This window comes from Loxodonta africana, chromosome 1, assembly GCF_030014295.1.
Source record: "Loxodonta africana isolate mLoxAfr1 chromosome 1, mLoxAfr1.hap2, whole genome shotgun sequence".
Lineage (NCBI taxonomy): Eukaryota > Metazoa > Chordata > Mammalia > Proboscidea > Elephantidae > Loxodonta > Loxodonta africana.
Genome location: NC_087342.1, coordinates 145577159 through 145595714, shown reverse-complemented (window position 1 = coordinate 145595714; position 18556 = coordinate 145577159). Strand labels below are relative to the sequence as shown.

The window sequence follows — 18556 nt, the reverse complement described above, 5'->3', positions numbered from 1 at the left end:
AGGCGGCCAGGACTGGGTATCCGATTCATTCTCCAAAGCCTGCGGGGCTTCCTGGAGGAACGCTGCGGCAGTGGCCGCGGGGAGGTGGGAGGTGAGCTCCCGGTGGGCGCGGCGCCGGGGGGGATAACCCCGACGTTCGCTGGAGCTTCTCGGTCACCCGGGGGTCAGGTTGCAGGGCAAGTGCTGATTGACAGGGGGGCGCCGACGAGCTGAGACGGGAGGCTTGGGGGGCGGGGGCACGGTGTCAAGATATTAGGACCGGTGCCCGAGCCGAGGCCCCGTGACGGCCCCACTCCCGCCCAAGACCCCGTGAACCACGTCGTCTGAGCTGGGCTAGCGCGTTGCTGGCTCCGGGAGGTGGTCCCAGGGCGGAGACGGAGAAGAGAGCCGCCGTGCGGCTACAGGAGGCAAGGCCGAGGTTTTTGGAGGGTAGGGTCTGCGGGTTAAAGCAGGACCATCTCCTCTTCTTTTCTGCAGAAGAGGAGGCGGTAGACACTGCCGGAGAAGATGTCGGGCCAAACGCTCACAGATCGGATCGCCGCCGCTCAGTACAGCGTGACAGGCTCCGCTGTGGCGAGAGCGGTCTGCAAAGCCACCACTCATGAAGTGATGGGCCCCAAGAAAAAGCACCTGGACTGTAAGCATCTTTTTATATAAGCAGGACATGAGCACCGCAGAGGCGCCCGGGCTACCGGCGTCGCGGCCTGGGCTCTGTGTTGTTAATGCTGCAGCCTTCGGAACTCCCAGGCTGCTCCTGAGCTTGAAATTTCCAACCAGGGAGGTGTTGCCTGGGGCCATCCCTGAAACCTTGTCTTTTGAGACTCCCCCCCGCCCGGCCCCCTACTGACCTCCAAGCTCTTGGTGGAGAAAAAAATATATGTTAATACTATAAGCTACTAAGAAATTGTACACGCTGGATTATACACTTTCCCATTTCTTTCTCCATCCTCTCTCCCTCAACTCAGATTTAAGAAAATCAGGGGTGGCATAGTCATAACCTAGAAAAAGATAAATTCATGGAAGGTCGTATTTGTCACCCTAGTTGTTTCCCAAATGCATTTTGGATAGTTCTAAAATAATGTCCTTTTTCCGTGTGGCTGCAGAGAAGGTTTTGTGTCTGAGTGTGGGTGTGGGTAGGTGTCTGTGTGTAAGTGTGGGTGTTATGTCATCACACCAAACTGAAATAAATCCCAGCTCTTGAAGGAGGAAATCGAACTTCATAAATAATGGCAATTTCATTTTACACATCCTGGCACACTTCTTTGTCCCATTCTCAGAAAATGCTGGGCGGAATGACTATGCTGTGGTGACAACATGGATGTGCTTTCCCAGTGTTTGAGATGGTGCAATTTTATATGAAAACATTTGATTCATATATTTTTTTCCCCACATTTGTGATTTGATGGAAAAAAAGACTGCTCTGGTTTGGGATCTGTATTTTTCTGAAATAAATGTCTCATTTGATTAATGTGAATATTTTGTTATTGCAGAGTGAATAGGGACACTTCAAAAATGGATTTCACCTGTTTTGGGTAGAGAGGCTTTCTATAAGTAAGGCTACATTAGAATATATTCTGCAGTTACTGTTCTTCAGTCTTTTTGATCTGCTTAGGATCTTCTGCCTGGTTATGACACTTTGCTGGTGAAGGTCAGTGTTGGCCTGAGGGACACAGGCATAGCCATACCCATTTCCCCATCTGGCTTTCTTTGCCCGTTTTCTAGTTTTCTTTTGCTCTGGGACCTCCCCATTGTCTGCCTAGTGCAGCTGAGCAAATGGCACCCGTGTTAGCACTGACTCCAGACCTAAGAAAAGCTTGATGAAGCTTATGACTGGTCATTATAAGGTTGTCCAGCCATTGAGTCTGCTGTCTCATAGAATGGAATAATTTTGCTTCTAGAAACTTATCTGAGGGGAAAACATTGCCCCTTTTTTTGAGTGAGTTTTTAACAAAATTCGTTGGTTAGAGTATCACGTGTTATGTATGTAGTACAGGATGAGAAAAGCTACTAGGGCCAGGGTACCTAACAGAACTGGAAATTATAAATTCATGGCCAGCTCATTTTGCTGCAGCATGCTGAATCATTTAGTCATCTTTCCATCAGTTTCCCCAACTCTGGAAATATGACTCATGTCTTAAAGGTATGTACCAGCCTAACTTGTCATAGTTGTTAGGTGCTGTCAAGTCAGTTCCAACTCATAGCAACCCTATGTTCGGCAGAACGAAACACCACCAGGTTCTGCGCCATCCTCACAATCGTTGCTGTGTTTGAGCCCATTATTGCAGCCACTGTGTAAACCTAACTTGTTGATGGTCTTCGTCTTTTTCACTGACCCTCTGCCTTACCAAGCGTGATGACCTTCTTCTGGGACTGGTCCTCCTGATAACATGTCCAAAGTATGTGAGACAGAGTCTCACCATCCTTGCTTCCAAGGAGCATTCTGGCTGTATGTTTTCCAGAACAGCCTAGCAAATACTTATAATGAAGAAGCTATAGATTATGGATTTATTAAATGCCATGAAAATGATGAATCAATATATCATTGTATTTCAGAGAATGTTCACAGGTTTGAGCCTTTCCTTAAAACATAATTCATATAAAGACTGACTTCTGTGGATGTAAATAATTATTCACCTTAGTCTTTTAGATCAGGAAATGTTTTTTAAAATTCTGTAGTTTGGAAAAAATTTTCAATATCTCCAGCAAATATTCATGAGTGGGGTGAATTTAAAGATATGAAATATAAGGGAAAGATTCCATATTAAAATAATTCAGCTCAAATAGAAACTGGTGTTGAATTATTAATATGAATAATCATAATAGATAAATATTATTGAGTAGTTATTATATGCCAGGCACAGGGCTTTACATTATTAATTTATGGCCACTTAACAGGTAGGTGAAGGAACCATTGTTCGGGGAAGGTAATTAACTTTCATAGCTTTTAACCACTGCTCTTAACTGCCAATTATGGTTTATTTAGTAATATTCCGTATTGGAAGGGGAAAAAAGGAACTATATTAGCCTGAATGGTCTAATTTCCAAACAATCCCATTTGTGTAGCTTTGTGTGGAATTGAGCATCACATTGTAATCTCTGTGATAAGCATGAGAAGTTTTAAATTCTGTCGTTTAAAAAATGAGCAAAATACCACACACTGAGAAGTGTTGGTGTAGAGTTTTTCTTTCAACATTTTGCTGTCTAGCAAGTCAGAAAATAAATTATCTTTCACTTAAACCAACCTTTGAGTGGAATTTGGAAAGATGGGTATCATGTTACTGATACATCTCATTCTAAGAGAAGGTGATCTGGGAAGTCTGAGTACATAATTTTATATTTATTTACATTGTAAAAGAGCACCTTTGCTCAGAATTCTTCGCAAAGATCCCTTAAATAACAGTAATTTATTCACAGGTTTTCAGTAACCCGCTAGTTATAAAAGTGAGTTATACCAGTTATTAAAACATGCAAACACATAACTAAGTTTCCCTGTAAGCACTGGAGCAGTCTTATGTAGTTAGTGTTTTGGTTTTGAAAATATTAATTTCTAGTTGGGAGGAAAAAGAGTCTAAAATGTGGAGTCGATGATTTGAAACGTAAAAAGAAAATTAACTTTACAGTTAATTTGATTTATATGTAACTTTTTATTTTGAAATTTAGATTGGAAGATTATAAGAATAGTGTTAGTGGTTCTGTGATTCTTTTTTCTAGAAATCAGATTAATGGACTCCGAATCTTTATGAAATATATATTTAATATTACTATTTAAAGTATTGGCTAAAAAGATAAATTTTTTAACTTTAGGTCAATAGGCCAAGAAAAGTATTGTTTTTTATTACAGTGATTTATGAAATGATGCTCAATGTTATGTAATTTATACACTTGAAAAAACCATTTGTTAATATCTAGGGGCAGAATTACATATGGTAAGAAGGTAGAGATAAATTCTAGACATATATTCCCAGATTTTTTTCTTTTTTTTCAGCAGCAGTGTGTTTCTTGGAGGAAAAACATTCAGAAAAGCATCACCATAGTCAGCAGATACATACTAAATTTAAAGGATCAACCTTAGTAATCTAAATAAAGATTGTATATTTTAAGGTACTTTTGGATTAGGTAAAACCTTTATTCCATCCCTTACCCTTCTGTATGGAATCGGCTCCACGACAACCCCTTCTGTAATAATGCTGCCCTTTCACAAGCAGATTAAACAGCCAATGTTGGTTTTACGTTAGTTTTTCTGGGTACTTCTGTATATCCTCCCCTCCTTTCCCTTGTAACTTTTAGTACATACATTACAGCACGGAAAACATTCAGGACTCAGTGAACATTCATCTTCTTGGTTGCAATTGTCTTACACTTAAGTGAGTTTTGTATTTTTTTTTTTTTTTTTTGTAGTTGGTAGCCTAAAGGATAGCCCAGGTCAGATAATAAAGTAGCAAGATCCGATAGTTCCTTGTCTACACTCAGATACTGAGGGCACCCAGTACCTACTCAAGTGCTGTGTCAAGGTTAAAAAAAAAAAAAAAAAGAATAGGATTGGCTCAAAGTAACACCTGCAGAGGGAAATTTGGAAAGTTTTACAGCTCTGGTATGGGATTTGTTTCAGCGAACAGCTATTAGGAACAATTTCTATGTATGCTACACTGTTTGCTCTATTTAAGACCATCAAAACTCAAACTTACACATTTCTAGTGACACCAAATCAAAAAGTATAAAAACCAAATTGGTTATCAGTAATCCTATTTTTTTTCTGTATTCTAAAGTATCTTGAGGGTTTTTAATAATAAACTTACCCCATATAATAAACAGGGGCTCTGGTGGCACACTGGTTAAGCTTTTGGCTGCTCACCAAAAGGTCCACAGTTTGAATTCATCAGCTGCTCCTTGGGAACTCTGTGGGGCAGTTCTGCATTGTCCTATAGAGTCACTATGAGTCAGAATCGACTGGACGGCAACGGGTACATAATAAGCTCTGAGGAATATAAAATCAGGAAACCAAACCGGTTGCTGTCTAGTCAATTCTGACTCATGGCAACCCCATGTGTTATAGGGTAGAACTGCCCCTTAGGGTTTTCTTGGCTATAAGCATTATGGAAACAGGTTGCCAGGCCTTTCTTCCATGGTGCCACTGGGCAGGTTAAAGTCACCAACTTTAGGTTAGTAGTCAAGTACAAACCATTTGCACCATCCAGGGTCCTTGTTTGAGGGATACTATCATTTTAATAATGATTACTTTCCTCCCAGATTAAGAAAAACTAAGATTGTGTTTCTTAGAAGAATATCTGGTAAAGGGAGTAGGAGGTATGGGCTGTGCTTATTTTGCTGAACTAAATTGTTAAACACTGTTAATGCTATAGAGGTTTTGATTCAAAGCGAATAATTGGCAAATTACCACAAAATTCCTGATGCTTTAATTTTATTAAAAAAAAATCAACAAAAAAGTAAAAATTTTAGGTATAAACATGGAATGAAAATTTAAACCTAGAAGTTAATTTGCTTTATGTAAGCTTGTTTAGTACATATAAAGCATACTTGGGTTTATAGAAATACTATTTGCACACTAATTCAGTGGATAAGATATATTTGTGATAATATGGCTTTATGTTTTATTATATATATATATATAATATATTTTACATATAATGGGAGCCCTGGTGGTACCCCTGATGGTGCAGTAAGGAGCCCTGGTGGCACAGTGGTTAAAGCGATCGATTGCTAACCAAAAGGTCAGCAGTTTGAAACCACCAGGGGCTCTGAGGGAGAAAGATGTGGCAGTCTGCTCGTGTAGAGATTTACAGCCTTGGAAACCCTATGGGGCAGGTCTGTCCTATAGGGTCATTATAAGTCATAATCGACTCAATGGCAGTGGGTTTGGTTTTTGTGTTATTATTTATGTTTTATCAAAGAATAAGCAAAGCTCATTGCATAAGATTAAGTGGAACAATGTGTAAACTTTACAGAACATTACGGTAGCTTTCAATATGAGAAGTATACTAACTTGCTATAAATATTTTTTACATTGACTTCACTTGTGCTGATGTAACTACTTGTTATTGTGTCAGTACACCCTTTCATCTTTCTATACCAAGGCACGCTCTGTTCCTTCTCTTGGATGTCCGATCCTCTCTCTTCAACGACAAGTAGAATTTCATCAGAAAGACCCAGTCTGAATGTAGAGATAGTTCAGAACACATTATATTATCTTTTCGGCAGTCAGCAGGAGATAGGAAAAATATTCTTATGAGAAAAATGCATTTAAGCCAATTAGCATTGATACCATAAATCTGTAAGGGATCCAATCTGGGTGGCCCCGTGACTTTCTCAGACAACAATCAGTATTCCAGGAGTGCAGAAAAGAGATCATGTGAAGTTTATAGGTAGCAGGATCAGGGGAACCAGACAGAGGAAGGGCAAAGGGTCCTAGGTGATAGGACAGAGCCTGCTTTAGAAATGCCTTAAAAGTAATTAAACAGGCTTTACCTCAGCCAATGGAATAGTCAAAATTTTCTTCTGGACCTTTTCACTTGGCAGAATGTTCAATGTACTGTATTTGGATCGCTTTAGATGTTTTTTCCCCTTATAGCAATCAGTGTGGTTAGTAGATACCTAGAACCAGTATGAAATGGGTAATTCAAATTGATTTTTTTTTAATTGCCTTAGTGTTTTTTTTTTTTTTTTGAAAAAAGTATATATGGAATATATATGTATATATGTATATGGAGTCCTGGTGGCACAATGGTTAAGAGCTACAGCTGCTAACCAAAAGGTCAGCACTTCAGATCTACCAGCTGCTCCTTGGAAACCTTATGGGGCAGTTCTACTGTGTCTTGTAGGGTCGTTACAGGTCAGAATCAACTTGACGACAATGGTTTTATGTATGTGTATGTATATATGTGTGTGTGTATTTAGCAGATAAATTCATATCTTAATTGCAGTATTAACTTGCAACATTTTGGATTAAAATTACATTTTTTGTATGTTGCCATATTATTTCCAATGTTTAATAAATGTCTGCTGCAGACTTGTTTGTAATTTAATCTATGCACTTAGTTACCATGGATCTCTCTTAGCTTTTCATGAATAAATACCCTTTAAATATCCTACCTTCGCCCTTCAAATTGATTGAGATACTGGGATAGGGTGTTCTCTGAAGCTTATCTGGGTATCAGTAACTTGGTAAAGAAGGTCAGAAGTAACATATGACCCTATTCCCTCAGGGCAGATGGTGCTTTCCTTTCAGAATTGCCTTTTAGGTGACTAAACTCGTGAGCCATCATCTACTGAGAGAGCCATTGAATGTAATCAGAGTTCATTTAAACAATTTGAAAGGCCACATTTCTTGCCATTAAAAATATTCTTCAGTTTTCCTTCATTTCATAAATTTCTTTCACTTCCTTAGAGAAATATGTTTTGCTTGTGAAGGGGAGTATTGGCTGTATGTTTTTCTTTAGGCATGTATGTAATTTGGGGTTTGTGCTGTGTTTTCTCATAAAGGGGAGAATAGTTGAATAGCATACCTAGTGTCAATTGCACATTGACCTGTGAGCAAAAAATGCTGGACTTTTCCTTGGAACAATTAACAAGAAGCACAAACCAGAGAGAAAATTGTACTCTGAACCTCAAAGCCTTTCTATAGCTGTTTTCCTTCTATCTTTTCATTTGTCTTGTGTGTTTGAAGATACCCACTGTGTGTACATACTGTTTAATGAGGATTTAGTATCTTTTATGGAGTCAAGTCACTGGGTGGCGCAAATGATTTGTGCTTGACTACTAACCGAAAGGCTGGCAATTTGAACCCGCCCAGAGGCACCTTGGAAGAAGGGCTTGGCAGTCTGCTTCTGTAAGGTCACGGCCTTGAAAATCCTATGGAGTTCAGTTCTATTGTGAAACACATGGGCTCGCCATGAGGTGAAATTGACTCCCCCACAGCTGGATTGGTTTTTGGTTTAGTATCTTGTGATGTACAATTCCTGGCTAACTCAGAGGAGAGAGCAAAAGTTAGATCTTTGCTTGCTTGGCATAGTTTTGGTTTTTGGCTTGGTCATTTGACTTGGGGTTATTGCTTTGGTTTTAAATCATAACTCTCCCCCTTTTTACATCAGTTATTCTTTCTACCACCCATATCTTTAACCACTTTTCCTAGCTCTCCTCCTCATTTTCAAGTATCTTCATTCAAAGTACACAAACAAAAACACCTGCATACAATTCTCCTCGGACTCTGTGACCTCTTCTAACAACCAGCTTTTCATTTCTTGCTTTTCTTTGACAATGAGGCTTCTTGAAATAGTGACATACTCATACTCCCCAACTCACAATTCCAAAGAAAACAGAAACAACTCTACCCCTTTTTAGATATTCTGTTTTTGATTGACTTCCATCATGCATGAAATATTAGAATTGCTATTAGGTGCCAGGCATTGGACACCCAGTTGTCCAAGCCACTAACCTGAAAGTTATTCTCATCTCTCATATCCAGTAGGTCATCAGTTAATCTAATTTCGGAACAATTAAATCTTTGATACGGAAAGTTGGTACAATGAGCTAGTTGGTCAATTGGGGAAAAAAAATCAGATTTTTAACAGTTATATCTATAATGCTTTTGGTTATGGATTTAAAGCATATGTATACTTCTCTTAGTATATGCCAGTAATGATTACATATTAGATGATTAGATACTGATACTAGAGAAAATATTTCACCATCAGTTTGTATGTGTATATTTGTATACTCATTTTCTTTAGTTTGTTTTAAGTTGGATGCAGTTGGGGACCATTGCTTTTCAATATCCATGTTTAAATTCATAAATACATTATGAATGGTAAAAAGTTACAGAAGAAAATTATCATTTTAAAAGTGGCTGCATACTCTGTATTTACTAAAAAGGTATTATTCCTAACTTTTACCATTAACAACTTGAGGGTTTTAGAAAAACACTGAGAAAAGGGGACAAGCTTAAGCTAAAACTTGGGATTCTTTTGCTTTTGTAAAGAGAGCAATAAATGTTAGTGTATTTAATCTGGCTTTCAGTGACCTATTTGGGGGAAGTGTATTTAATCTGGCTTTCAGTGACCTATTTGGGGGAAGTTAGAAATTGCTTTCAGTGTTGAGGCTTTCAGTAGCTTATTTAGCACAATCCCATTATTTATTCATTTAACAAATATTTGGGTATTTAACAAATGCCAGGAATTGTTCCAAGAGCCAGGGATACCATGGTGAACGAAGTACACACAGCCCCTGGCATCAGAGAACTTGCAGCTTAGTAGGGGACAGAGAAAATGAAAGAAATAATTACAGGTGATTCAGAAAGAATTAAGCTTAACAAGGGAGGTGACAACTACAATGGCAAGGAATTGCAGAGAAAGCCATGTTTTAAGCCCAGGCTTGAAGAACGAGTGGGACTTATATAGGGAAAGTATGGGCATGGATTGACGAAGGGCTCAGAGAGAACTAGGTACCATTTAGGAACTTAACAGAAGTTGAGGGTGACTGGAAAACTGAGTTTAAGAAGTCAGAGAATGTTAATAGATGAGACCTGAGCCGTGAATAAGAGCCAGATCTGGAGGGCCTTATAGGCTAGAGGGAATCTTACTTGTCCATCCTCTTCGTTTTTACGTGTAAGGCAACTGAGTCTCAAAGGGGCAAAATCACACATTCTATATCTGTTAATAGGCATGGTGGTTCACTGGTAGAATCTTCGCTTTCTATTGTGGGAGGCCTGCGTTCGATACTTAGTCGATGCATCTCATATGCAGCCATCACCCATCTATCAGTGGAAGCTTGCATGTTGCTATGATGCTTAAAAGGTTTCAGCAGAGCTTTCAGACTAAGACAGGCCAGGAAGTAAGGCCTGTCGACCTACTTCCAAAAATCAGCCAGAGAAAACCTATGGATCACAAGTGCCTGATTTCCACCTGATCATGGGGATGGTGCAGGACTTGGCAGTGTTTAATTCCTTTGTGCATCGAGTCGCCATGAGTCGTGGATCAACTTGAGGGCAGCTAACAACAGTATATATGTTAATGCTAAACAGTTCTTACCTGTCTGCCTTGAGCTGGTGCCCTAATGTGTCATGACTTTGCTCACCCAGTTCTGATTACTGTATCTAAGCTAGAAAATAGTCTGTGTAGATCACGTGGGAAATGTGCAAACATCCAAATGTATGTGTGTATATGAGGAGCCCTGGTGGTGCAGTGGTTTAAGTCCTCAGCTGCTAACCAAAAGATTGGTGGTTGAACCCACCCAGCAGCTTTGCAGGAGAAAGACCTGGCAGTCTGCTCCCATAAAAATTGTTGTTAGGTGCTGTTGACTCAATTCTAACTCGTAATGACCCTATGTAAAACAGTATGAAACACTCTCTGGTCCTGTGCCATCCTTAAAATTATTGCTCTGTTTAAGCCCATTGTTAAAGCTACTGTGTCAAGATTACAACCCAGAAAACCCTATGGGACCGCTCTACTCTGTCACATGGGGTTGCTATGAGTTGAAATTAACTTAATGGTGCCTAACAACACCACATGGGTATGTATGTATGTGTATATATACTTTTATATAAGTCTGAATTCAAATTCATAAGTGCGTACATAATGCAGGGAACTTCCGACACAGTAGACAGTTGTGAAGCAGTCCCTGATGGTGTTACGGTACTTATCCTACTAAACTTACCTCTTGCCGTCTTTTCACCAGAGAATGCTACCTACGCTTTTGGTGACAATGAAGACTAAAAAGATTACCAAAACCACTAGGCCACCAGGGTTTCCAAGAAGATTACAGGCTTCTGTTATTTAGTTGAAAGTCTTCTGAAAACTACATAGAAAAGCAAACTTTAAAGGCCATTTAGCTTGGCATTATTATTGTGATGACATAATTTATTACATTGCTGAATAATCACCACTGAAAAAATGGGATTTTGTGAATATCAACTATTAAAAATTCAAACCAAAAATATCGTTGTTGTGATTAGGTGCAACCCTACGTACAGCAGAAGGAAGCGCTGCCCAGTCCTGTGCCATCCTTGCAATCATTGCTATGTTTGAGCCTATTGTTGTAGCCACTGTGTCAGTCCATCTCATTGAGGGTCTTCCTCTCTTTCACTGACCCTCCACTTTGCCAAGGATGATATCGTTCTCCAGGACTGGGCACTCCTGATAACATGTCCAAAGTACGTGCAACAAAGTCTCACCATTCTCATTTCTAAGGAGCATTCTGGCTATACTTCTTCCAAGACGAATTTGTTTGTTCTCTGGCAGTTCGTAATATATTCAGTATTCTTTGTCAGCATCATAATTCAAAAGCATCAGTTCTTCTTTGGTCTTTCTTATTTATTGTCCAGCTATTGCATACCTATGAGGTGACTGAAAATACCATGGCTTGGGTCAGACGCACCTTAGTCCGCAAAGTAACATCTTTGTTTTTTAACACTTTAAAGACGTCCTTTGCAGCAGATTTGCCTAGTGCAATACATCATTTGATTTCTTTTTGCTGTTTCCATGAACATTGATTGTGGATCCAAGTAAAATGAAATCCTTGACAACTTCAGAAGCTTTTCCCTGTTTATTGTGATGTTGCTTATTGGTCCCATTGTGAGAATTTTTATTTATGTTGAGGTGTAATCCACACTAAAGGTTGTAGTTTCTGATCTTCATCCATAAGTGCTTTAAGTTGTCCTCACTTTCTGCAAGCAAGGTTGTGTCTTTTAGCAAATTGCAGGTTGGTAATGAGTCTTCCTCCTGTCCTGATGCTGCGTTCTTCATATAGTCCAGCTTCCAGATAATTTGCTCAGGATATAGATTAAGTATGGTGGAAGGATACAGCCCTGATTTTAAACCATGCAGTATCCCCTTGTTCTGTTCAGATGACTGCCTTTTGGTCTATATCCAGGTTCCATATGAGCACAGTTTAGTGTTCTGGAATTCCCATTCCTCACAGTGTTATCCATAATTGGTTAGGATACACACAGTCGAATGCCTTTGCACAGTCAGTAGTACACAGATATACATCTTTCTGGTATTCTCTGCTCTCAGCCAAGCTCCATCTGACATCAAAAATGATATCCCTTCTTTCATGTGCTCTTCTGAATCTGGCTTGAATTTTGGGCAGTTCCCTGTTAATATAGTGCTGCAACCGTTTTTAAATGATCTTTGACAAAATTTTACTTGTGTGTGATATTAATGATACTGTTTGATAATTTCCACATTCTGTTGGATTACCTTTCTTTGGAATGGGTGCAGATATGAAGCTCTTCCTATCGATTGGCCAAGTAGTTGTCGTCCACGTTTCTTGGCAGAGAAGAGTGAGCGCTTCCAGCAAAACATCTCAATTGGTATTCCGTCAATTCCTGGAACCTTGTTTTTTGCCAATGCTGCTTGGACTTCTTCCTTCAGTACCATCAGTTCTTGATCACATGCTACCTTCTGAAATGGTTGAATGTCAACCAATTCTTTTTGATACGGTGACTCTTTGTATTCCTTCCATCTTCTTTTGATGCTTCCTGTGTCATTTAGTATTTTGTCCATAGAATACTTCAGTATTACAGCTCGAAGCTTGAATTTTTTCTTCATTTGTTCTTTCAGCTTGAGAAACACTGAGCGTGTTCTTCCGTTTTGGTTTTCTAACTCCAGGCCTTTGCGCATGTCAGTATAATACTTCGTCTTCTCGAACCACCCTTTGAAATCTTCTATTCAGCTCTTTTCTTCATCATTTCATTCGTTCGCTTTAGCTACTCTATATTCAAGAGTAAGTTTTAGAGTCTCTTCTGACATCCATTTTGGTCTTTTCTTTCTTTCCTGTGTTTTTAATGACCTTTTGCTTTCTTCATGTATTATGTCTTTGATGTCATCCCACAACTTGTCTGTTCTTAATGTCCAGTGCATCAGATATGTTTTTCAGATGGTCTCTAAATTCAGGTGGGATGTATTCAGGGTCATACTTTGGCTCTTGTGGACTTGTTTTAATTTTCTTCATCTTGAACTTGCATATGAGCAATTGATGGTCTCTTCTGCAGTTGGCCCCTGGCCTTGTTCTGACTGATGATATTGAGCTTCTCCATCGTCTCTTTCCACAGATATAGGTGATTTGATTCCTGTGTATTCCATCTGGTGAGGTCCACATATATAGTTGCCATTTATGTTGTTGAAAAAACATATTTGCAATGAATACGTTGTTGATCTTGCAAAATTCTCTCATGTGGTCTCCAGCAGCATTTCTGTCACTAAGGCCATATTTCCAACAACTGATCCTTCTTCCTTTTTTCCGACTTTCACATTCCAATCACCAGCAATTATCAATGCATCTTGATTGCGAGTCTGATCAATTTCAGATTGCAGAAGTTGGTAAAAATCTTCAATTTCTTCATCTTTGGCATTCATGATTGGTAGGTTAATTTGAATAAGAGTCGTATTAACTGGTCTCCCACGTATGAATATGGATATTATCCCATCACTGACAGCATTGTACTTCAGGACAGATCTTGAAATGTTATTTTTGACGATGAACGTAATGCCATTCCTCTTCAATTTGTCATTCCTGGCACATTAGACCCTATGATTTTCTGAATCAAAATGACCAGCACCAGCCAGCCCACTAATGCCTAGAATATTGATCTTTATGCATGCCATTTCATTTCTGACAGCTTCCAATTTTCCTAGATCCATACTTCGTACATTCCACATTCTAATTATTAATGTGTGTTTGTAGCTGTTTCTTCTCATTTCAAGTTATGCCACATAAGCAAATGAAGGTGCCGAAAGCTTGACTCCACATCATTAAGGTCCACTCTACTTTGAGGAGGCAGCTCTTTCCCAGTCATATTTTGAGTGCATTCCAACCTGAGGGGCTCATATTCTGGCACCATAACAGACAATGATTCAATACTATCCATAAGGTTTTCACTAGCTAATTCCTTCAGAAGTAGACTGCCAGGTCCTTCTTCCTATCCTGTCTTAGTCAGGAAGTTGCACTGAAACCTGTCTACCATGGGTGACCCTGCTGGTGTTTGAAATACTGGTGACATAGCTTCCAGCATCACAGCATCATGTGAGCCACCACAGTACAACAAACTGACAGACAAGTAGTGGAAAAACAAAAATACCCCCCCAAAATTACCATACATATTAAAGAAAAAAAAATTGCTGTTGAGTTGATTCCGACTCATAACGACCCTAGAGATCAGAGTAGAATTGCCCGTAGGGTTTCCAAGAAGCAGCTGGTGGATTCAAACTGCTGACCTTTTGGTTAGCAGCCAAACTCTTAGCTAGTACCACCAGGGCTCCATCCATACATATTAGATATGTCCAAGTATGTTGATACCACTCCTTGTTGGGTTTGTCAACATCAAAGAAAAAACCAAAGTTATTAAAATTTAATTTAACAGATTATCCAAGTGAAGACTTTTACCTTTTTCTATTCTTTCCAAAGCCATGTGTTATCACATCACCATTCCTCTTGATATTTTCCTCAAAATAAATATTTTAAAAAATCATTAAATATTATATTGATTTTTCCTTAAGAACAGAAATAAAAAGAATTATAAAAAAAAACTTTCCTATAATCTCACTATTAACCCAATTAGTGTCAAACTGTAGTTTAGAGCCATTCCATCACATCTAACTAGGTAACTCAGACCATGCTTTAACATAGTTTTGTTGTTTTTTTCCCCCTAACTTAGCAGGGTTTGCAGTGTGTTCATGTATTTCTAGTCTCTTCATTAAGTATTTTAACACGTAACCCTCCAGTTTTGGCCACCCATGAAGCAGCCTGAGCACACCCACGGAATGTTCCATGGGAGGCTGGTTTGAGTGTGTGCTATTGAGTGGACCTGGCTGATTGTTTAACAGCTACATCTTCTCATTGCTCACAGTAATTCCCCTTTTGGTTCCAAAGGACTCTCTTAATTTTCGGTTACACTTTATTGTATTTTAAGAAGAATTGTGTGCTGCGAGTACACAGTTGTGTAAAGGGTCTGATACATATCTCAGTGGGATAGAGATTTTACTTTGGCCCTTGTGGATCCTACTAAATATCTCCTGCAGTAGTGCTTTGCGTTCAGAAAAATGTGCTTCCTCAGTGTGGTTCAGAGTTACTTTTTTAGGTAGAAAAGGAAGAGTATGAATTGAGCACTCAGCTGGTGGAGAGTATAAATTGGTACATATATTTGGGAGAGTGGATTGACAATATTAATCAAAGCTTTGAAAGTTCTTTGACCTGACAATTGGACTTACAGAAATTATCTCAGAGAAAAAATTGGAAAAATAGAGAAATTTATGCATTCAAAAGTGTTTACTCCAGCAGTGTATGTAGGAACAAAACATCGAATGCATGTAAATGCCCGATTGAAAAATGGTGTGTGTCTAAACAATAAGATACTGGAAAGCCTTGAAAAATGTCAGCATATATTTGACATGGAAAGATAATTTGTGAAGTATGATCTAGTTCTTAATTTTTTTAAAAAAGTTTGTAAGGTCCCTGGGTGGCACAAATTGTTTGCTCTCTGTTACGAACCAAGAGGTTGGCAATTTGAACCCAGCAAGTGGTGTCATGGAAGAAGGCCTGGCGATCTGATTCCATAAAGATTATAGCTAAAAAAAAAAAACCATAGGGAGCAGTCCTACTCTGTAACGCATGGGGTCACCATGAGTCACAATTGACTCAACAGCAGCGGGTTTGGGGTGTGTGTGTCTGTGTATATGTTTGGCTTATATGCCTGTAATACATGTTTGGAATAACATACGCCAAAATGTCTGGAGGTTGAAGGATTTTTATTTCTACTTTATACCCATATTTATCATGACTGTTTTTGTTTGCAGGCTACAGGAATGTAGATCAAACTAGTTAGGGCAAAGAAGAGAACATTTTGGCTCTTGTAACTACCTGAGGAAAAGGCAGGATGAAGCTGGGCCTCTCTGATAATTGCTCCGGAATCTCCCTTCACTTCTGTTTCTTATCTCTCTTTCACATGATCGTGTAGAGCATCTGCCTTTATTCTGTCAGACTAACTTTCTCAGTGTCTGCGAAAGCATGGTGGACTAAAACTCCAGGCTTACATCATCACAGCTTCATTGAAAGAAAGGAACTCCTCCTAGAGCTAAAGTTTTACAAAATCATAGGGAAGAATTCTGACTTGCTTAGCTTAAGTTATGGTTGACCTCTGTGATTATGTGGTGTGATGCTATGATTGTTAGTCTCAACCAGAATCACCTGGCTGAGAATCCCCAAAGCTTAGTGGCTTGATAAAAGTTGCATTTCTTACTCCTATCCCAGTCCACTGTGGATGGCGCCTTTCAGCTAGAAGCTCCTTCCATCTAGGGGTTCCATCAGCTAGGGCTGTTATGCATCTGGCTGACAGAGGAAGGGTACACTGCAGGGGAAGATTTAGATCCTGGCCTAGATGTGGCATATAGGAAGTCAGCCTGAGAGAGTAAGGCAGATATTCTACCACTGGCTAGAACTCAGTGGCCTCACCAAAATGTGGGAGAGGGTGGGAAATTAAATCTAGCTGTGAGCCCAAGAAGAGAAGAAAATGGAATATGAACACACAGCACTGAGCCTGCCACACCCTTGGAAAAAGAACCTAGATTATATTTTATCTGCTATGTCTTAAAAAAAAAAAATACTTTATTTCACCAAGATCTTCAGAGGTTTCACTTCTATAGTAGTGTGGTGATTAATCTCTAGCAGTAAGCTTGCAACTGTTAATTTTTTTTTTTTTTTTTTTTAGTGAGGCCAGATGATTCTGAGCATGGATGGCTAATGGCTGACTGCACATTACTCTGTCCTTGTCAGACATTGTAGATGGTCCTGGCACTCTTTTCTACAAAGCTTTGATTTGGCCTCGTAGTGCATTCACATACAGAGCTTTGGATTTCTACTATCAGCAGTAGTCGACACTTAAGATATAATAGATTTGCCATCCCTTGTCTAGCAGTTTACCCATTCTGGACACTAAGGCAAACTGCTCACCGGATTTACCTACACACCCAGAATTGGAATTCATCTTGGATACTTCCAAGACTGGCATTCATCTGCCAGTGACCTTATCTTTAGAAGCTAGTAATTCAATGACTTGTGTGGTTAGGACCTGTAGAGAAGTCCTAACTCGCTGCATTTGATAGCAGAAGGGGTTATTCTTGATTTTGTATTTTGCTTTAATGAAGGCAGTTGCAGCGTTGTGGGACCTGGAAAGGATATTTTCAATTCTGTACTTAAAATTTAAACTTTGACTAGGCATCAAGTCTGGTGTTCATCAATTGCCTTTAAATATGAATAATGCAAGGCATATTTGAATTTTAGTACCCAAGATATTTTCTTTGAGTTGCTACTTAAATATCCATAGGGATATGGTTTCTTTTTTAATGTAAGATGATTTTTTATTTACTTGTTGGATGTATAATACATCAGCAGTTTGTCTTTCCCTGTAAGATTTTAGTGAATAAAAACAAAGGGGATCTGTAGGAGCGCCCAAGTAGTGCAAACAGTTAACACATTTGGCTGCTAACCAAAAGGTTGGACATTTGAGTCCACTCAGAGGTGCCTCAGAAGAAAGGCCTGGCAGTCTGCTTCCAAAAAATCAGCCGTTGAAAACTCTATGGAGCACAGTTCTACTCTGCCACATGTGGGTCCCCACGTTGGAGTCGACTGGATGGCAGCTGGTTTACTAGTTGTGAAGGAGAGGCTAACTGGTGAGCACTGTGCCCAGCACATGTACACACCCTCTGTCAGCCTCATAAACCCCTTTGAGGAAATACTTTTGTCTCCACTTACGGAGGAGGAAAACAAGGTCCAAGAGGTTAGGTAGGTTAGGCTCCACAGCTAATGAGGGGAGGAGTCAGGATTTTGTCATAGGTCTAAGCACAAGACTCAAGTTTTTTGTTTCTGTCTGCATCGTGTTTATCGCTTCTTGTCTGTGTCTCCAGTGTCTAAAGTAGCAATAATCAAAAGCAAAAACAGTTAAAACAGTTTTCTTTTTCCTGATTGTTTTAGGAAGAAGAAAAAGTGGATGAAATCTAAAGGCAACCAGTTAGCTAATAAGCTAGATGGAGAAAACCTAATGGGGAGAAAAGGCCAAGGGGTGAGCTCAAGTGACTGCTCTTGAGCCAATCTCACTCCTTATCATTCACTTCTTTTGATGATTTCTGTGATTACCGAAGCACTTATTTTAACATACTTGTTAATTAAAGACCTTGGGAGATGGCAAAGGTACAGCAGAGGACCTAGTGTGTGTCCAGACTTCATCACTTTGGGCTGTGACCTTGGCCAGGTTAAGCGTAATTTCTGTTGGCCTCAGTTTCTTTTTTAAAACATCGTGGAGTTATGGTAACATTTAAATGAATACGTTTGTTTTAAAAAAACAGCAATGGCAGAAACAATAAGCTTCAACCCTAAATTACTGTACAAAGAATTATTATTAGAGGAAAAAAATCTTTTTGGGTCCCAACAGGTATCTTCCTGGATGTCTTGGAGGTGCTGCGTGCATCAATAAATATGTTCCAGCTGCTTCGTACATATTTTTGGCATCGACTGAAGAAATGATAGTCTATTCCTAGAAGACACAAAAAGAGAA

The 18556-nt window shown here is 39.3% G+C and overlaps 1 protein-coding gene across 25 annotated transcripts in view; it reads left to right on the top strand.

The window, feature by feature from the left end:
• The first annotated feature begins 375 nt into the window (after positions 1 to 375).
• The window catches only part of SNAP91 (synaptosome associated protein 91), a 164745-nt gene continuing 146564 nt past the window's right edge, over positions 376 to 18556 (top strand). For all 25 annotated transcript variants that reach the window (XM_064288659.1, XM_064288652.1, XM_064288632.1 and 22 more), the window contains exon 1: positions 376 to 637. In XM_064288659.1, coding sequence (XP_064144729.1) covers positions 508 to 637 — 130 coding nt within the window. In that variant the 5' untranslated portion in view covers positions 376 to 507. The remainder of the gene's footprint in view (positions 638 to 18556) is intronic.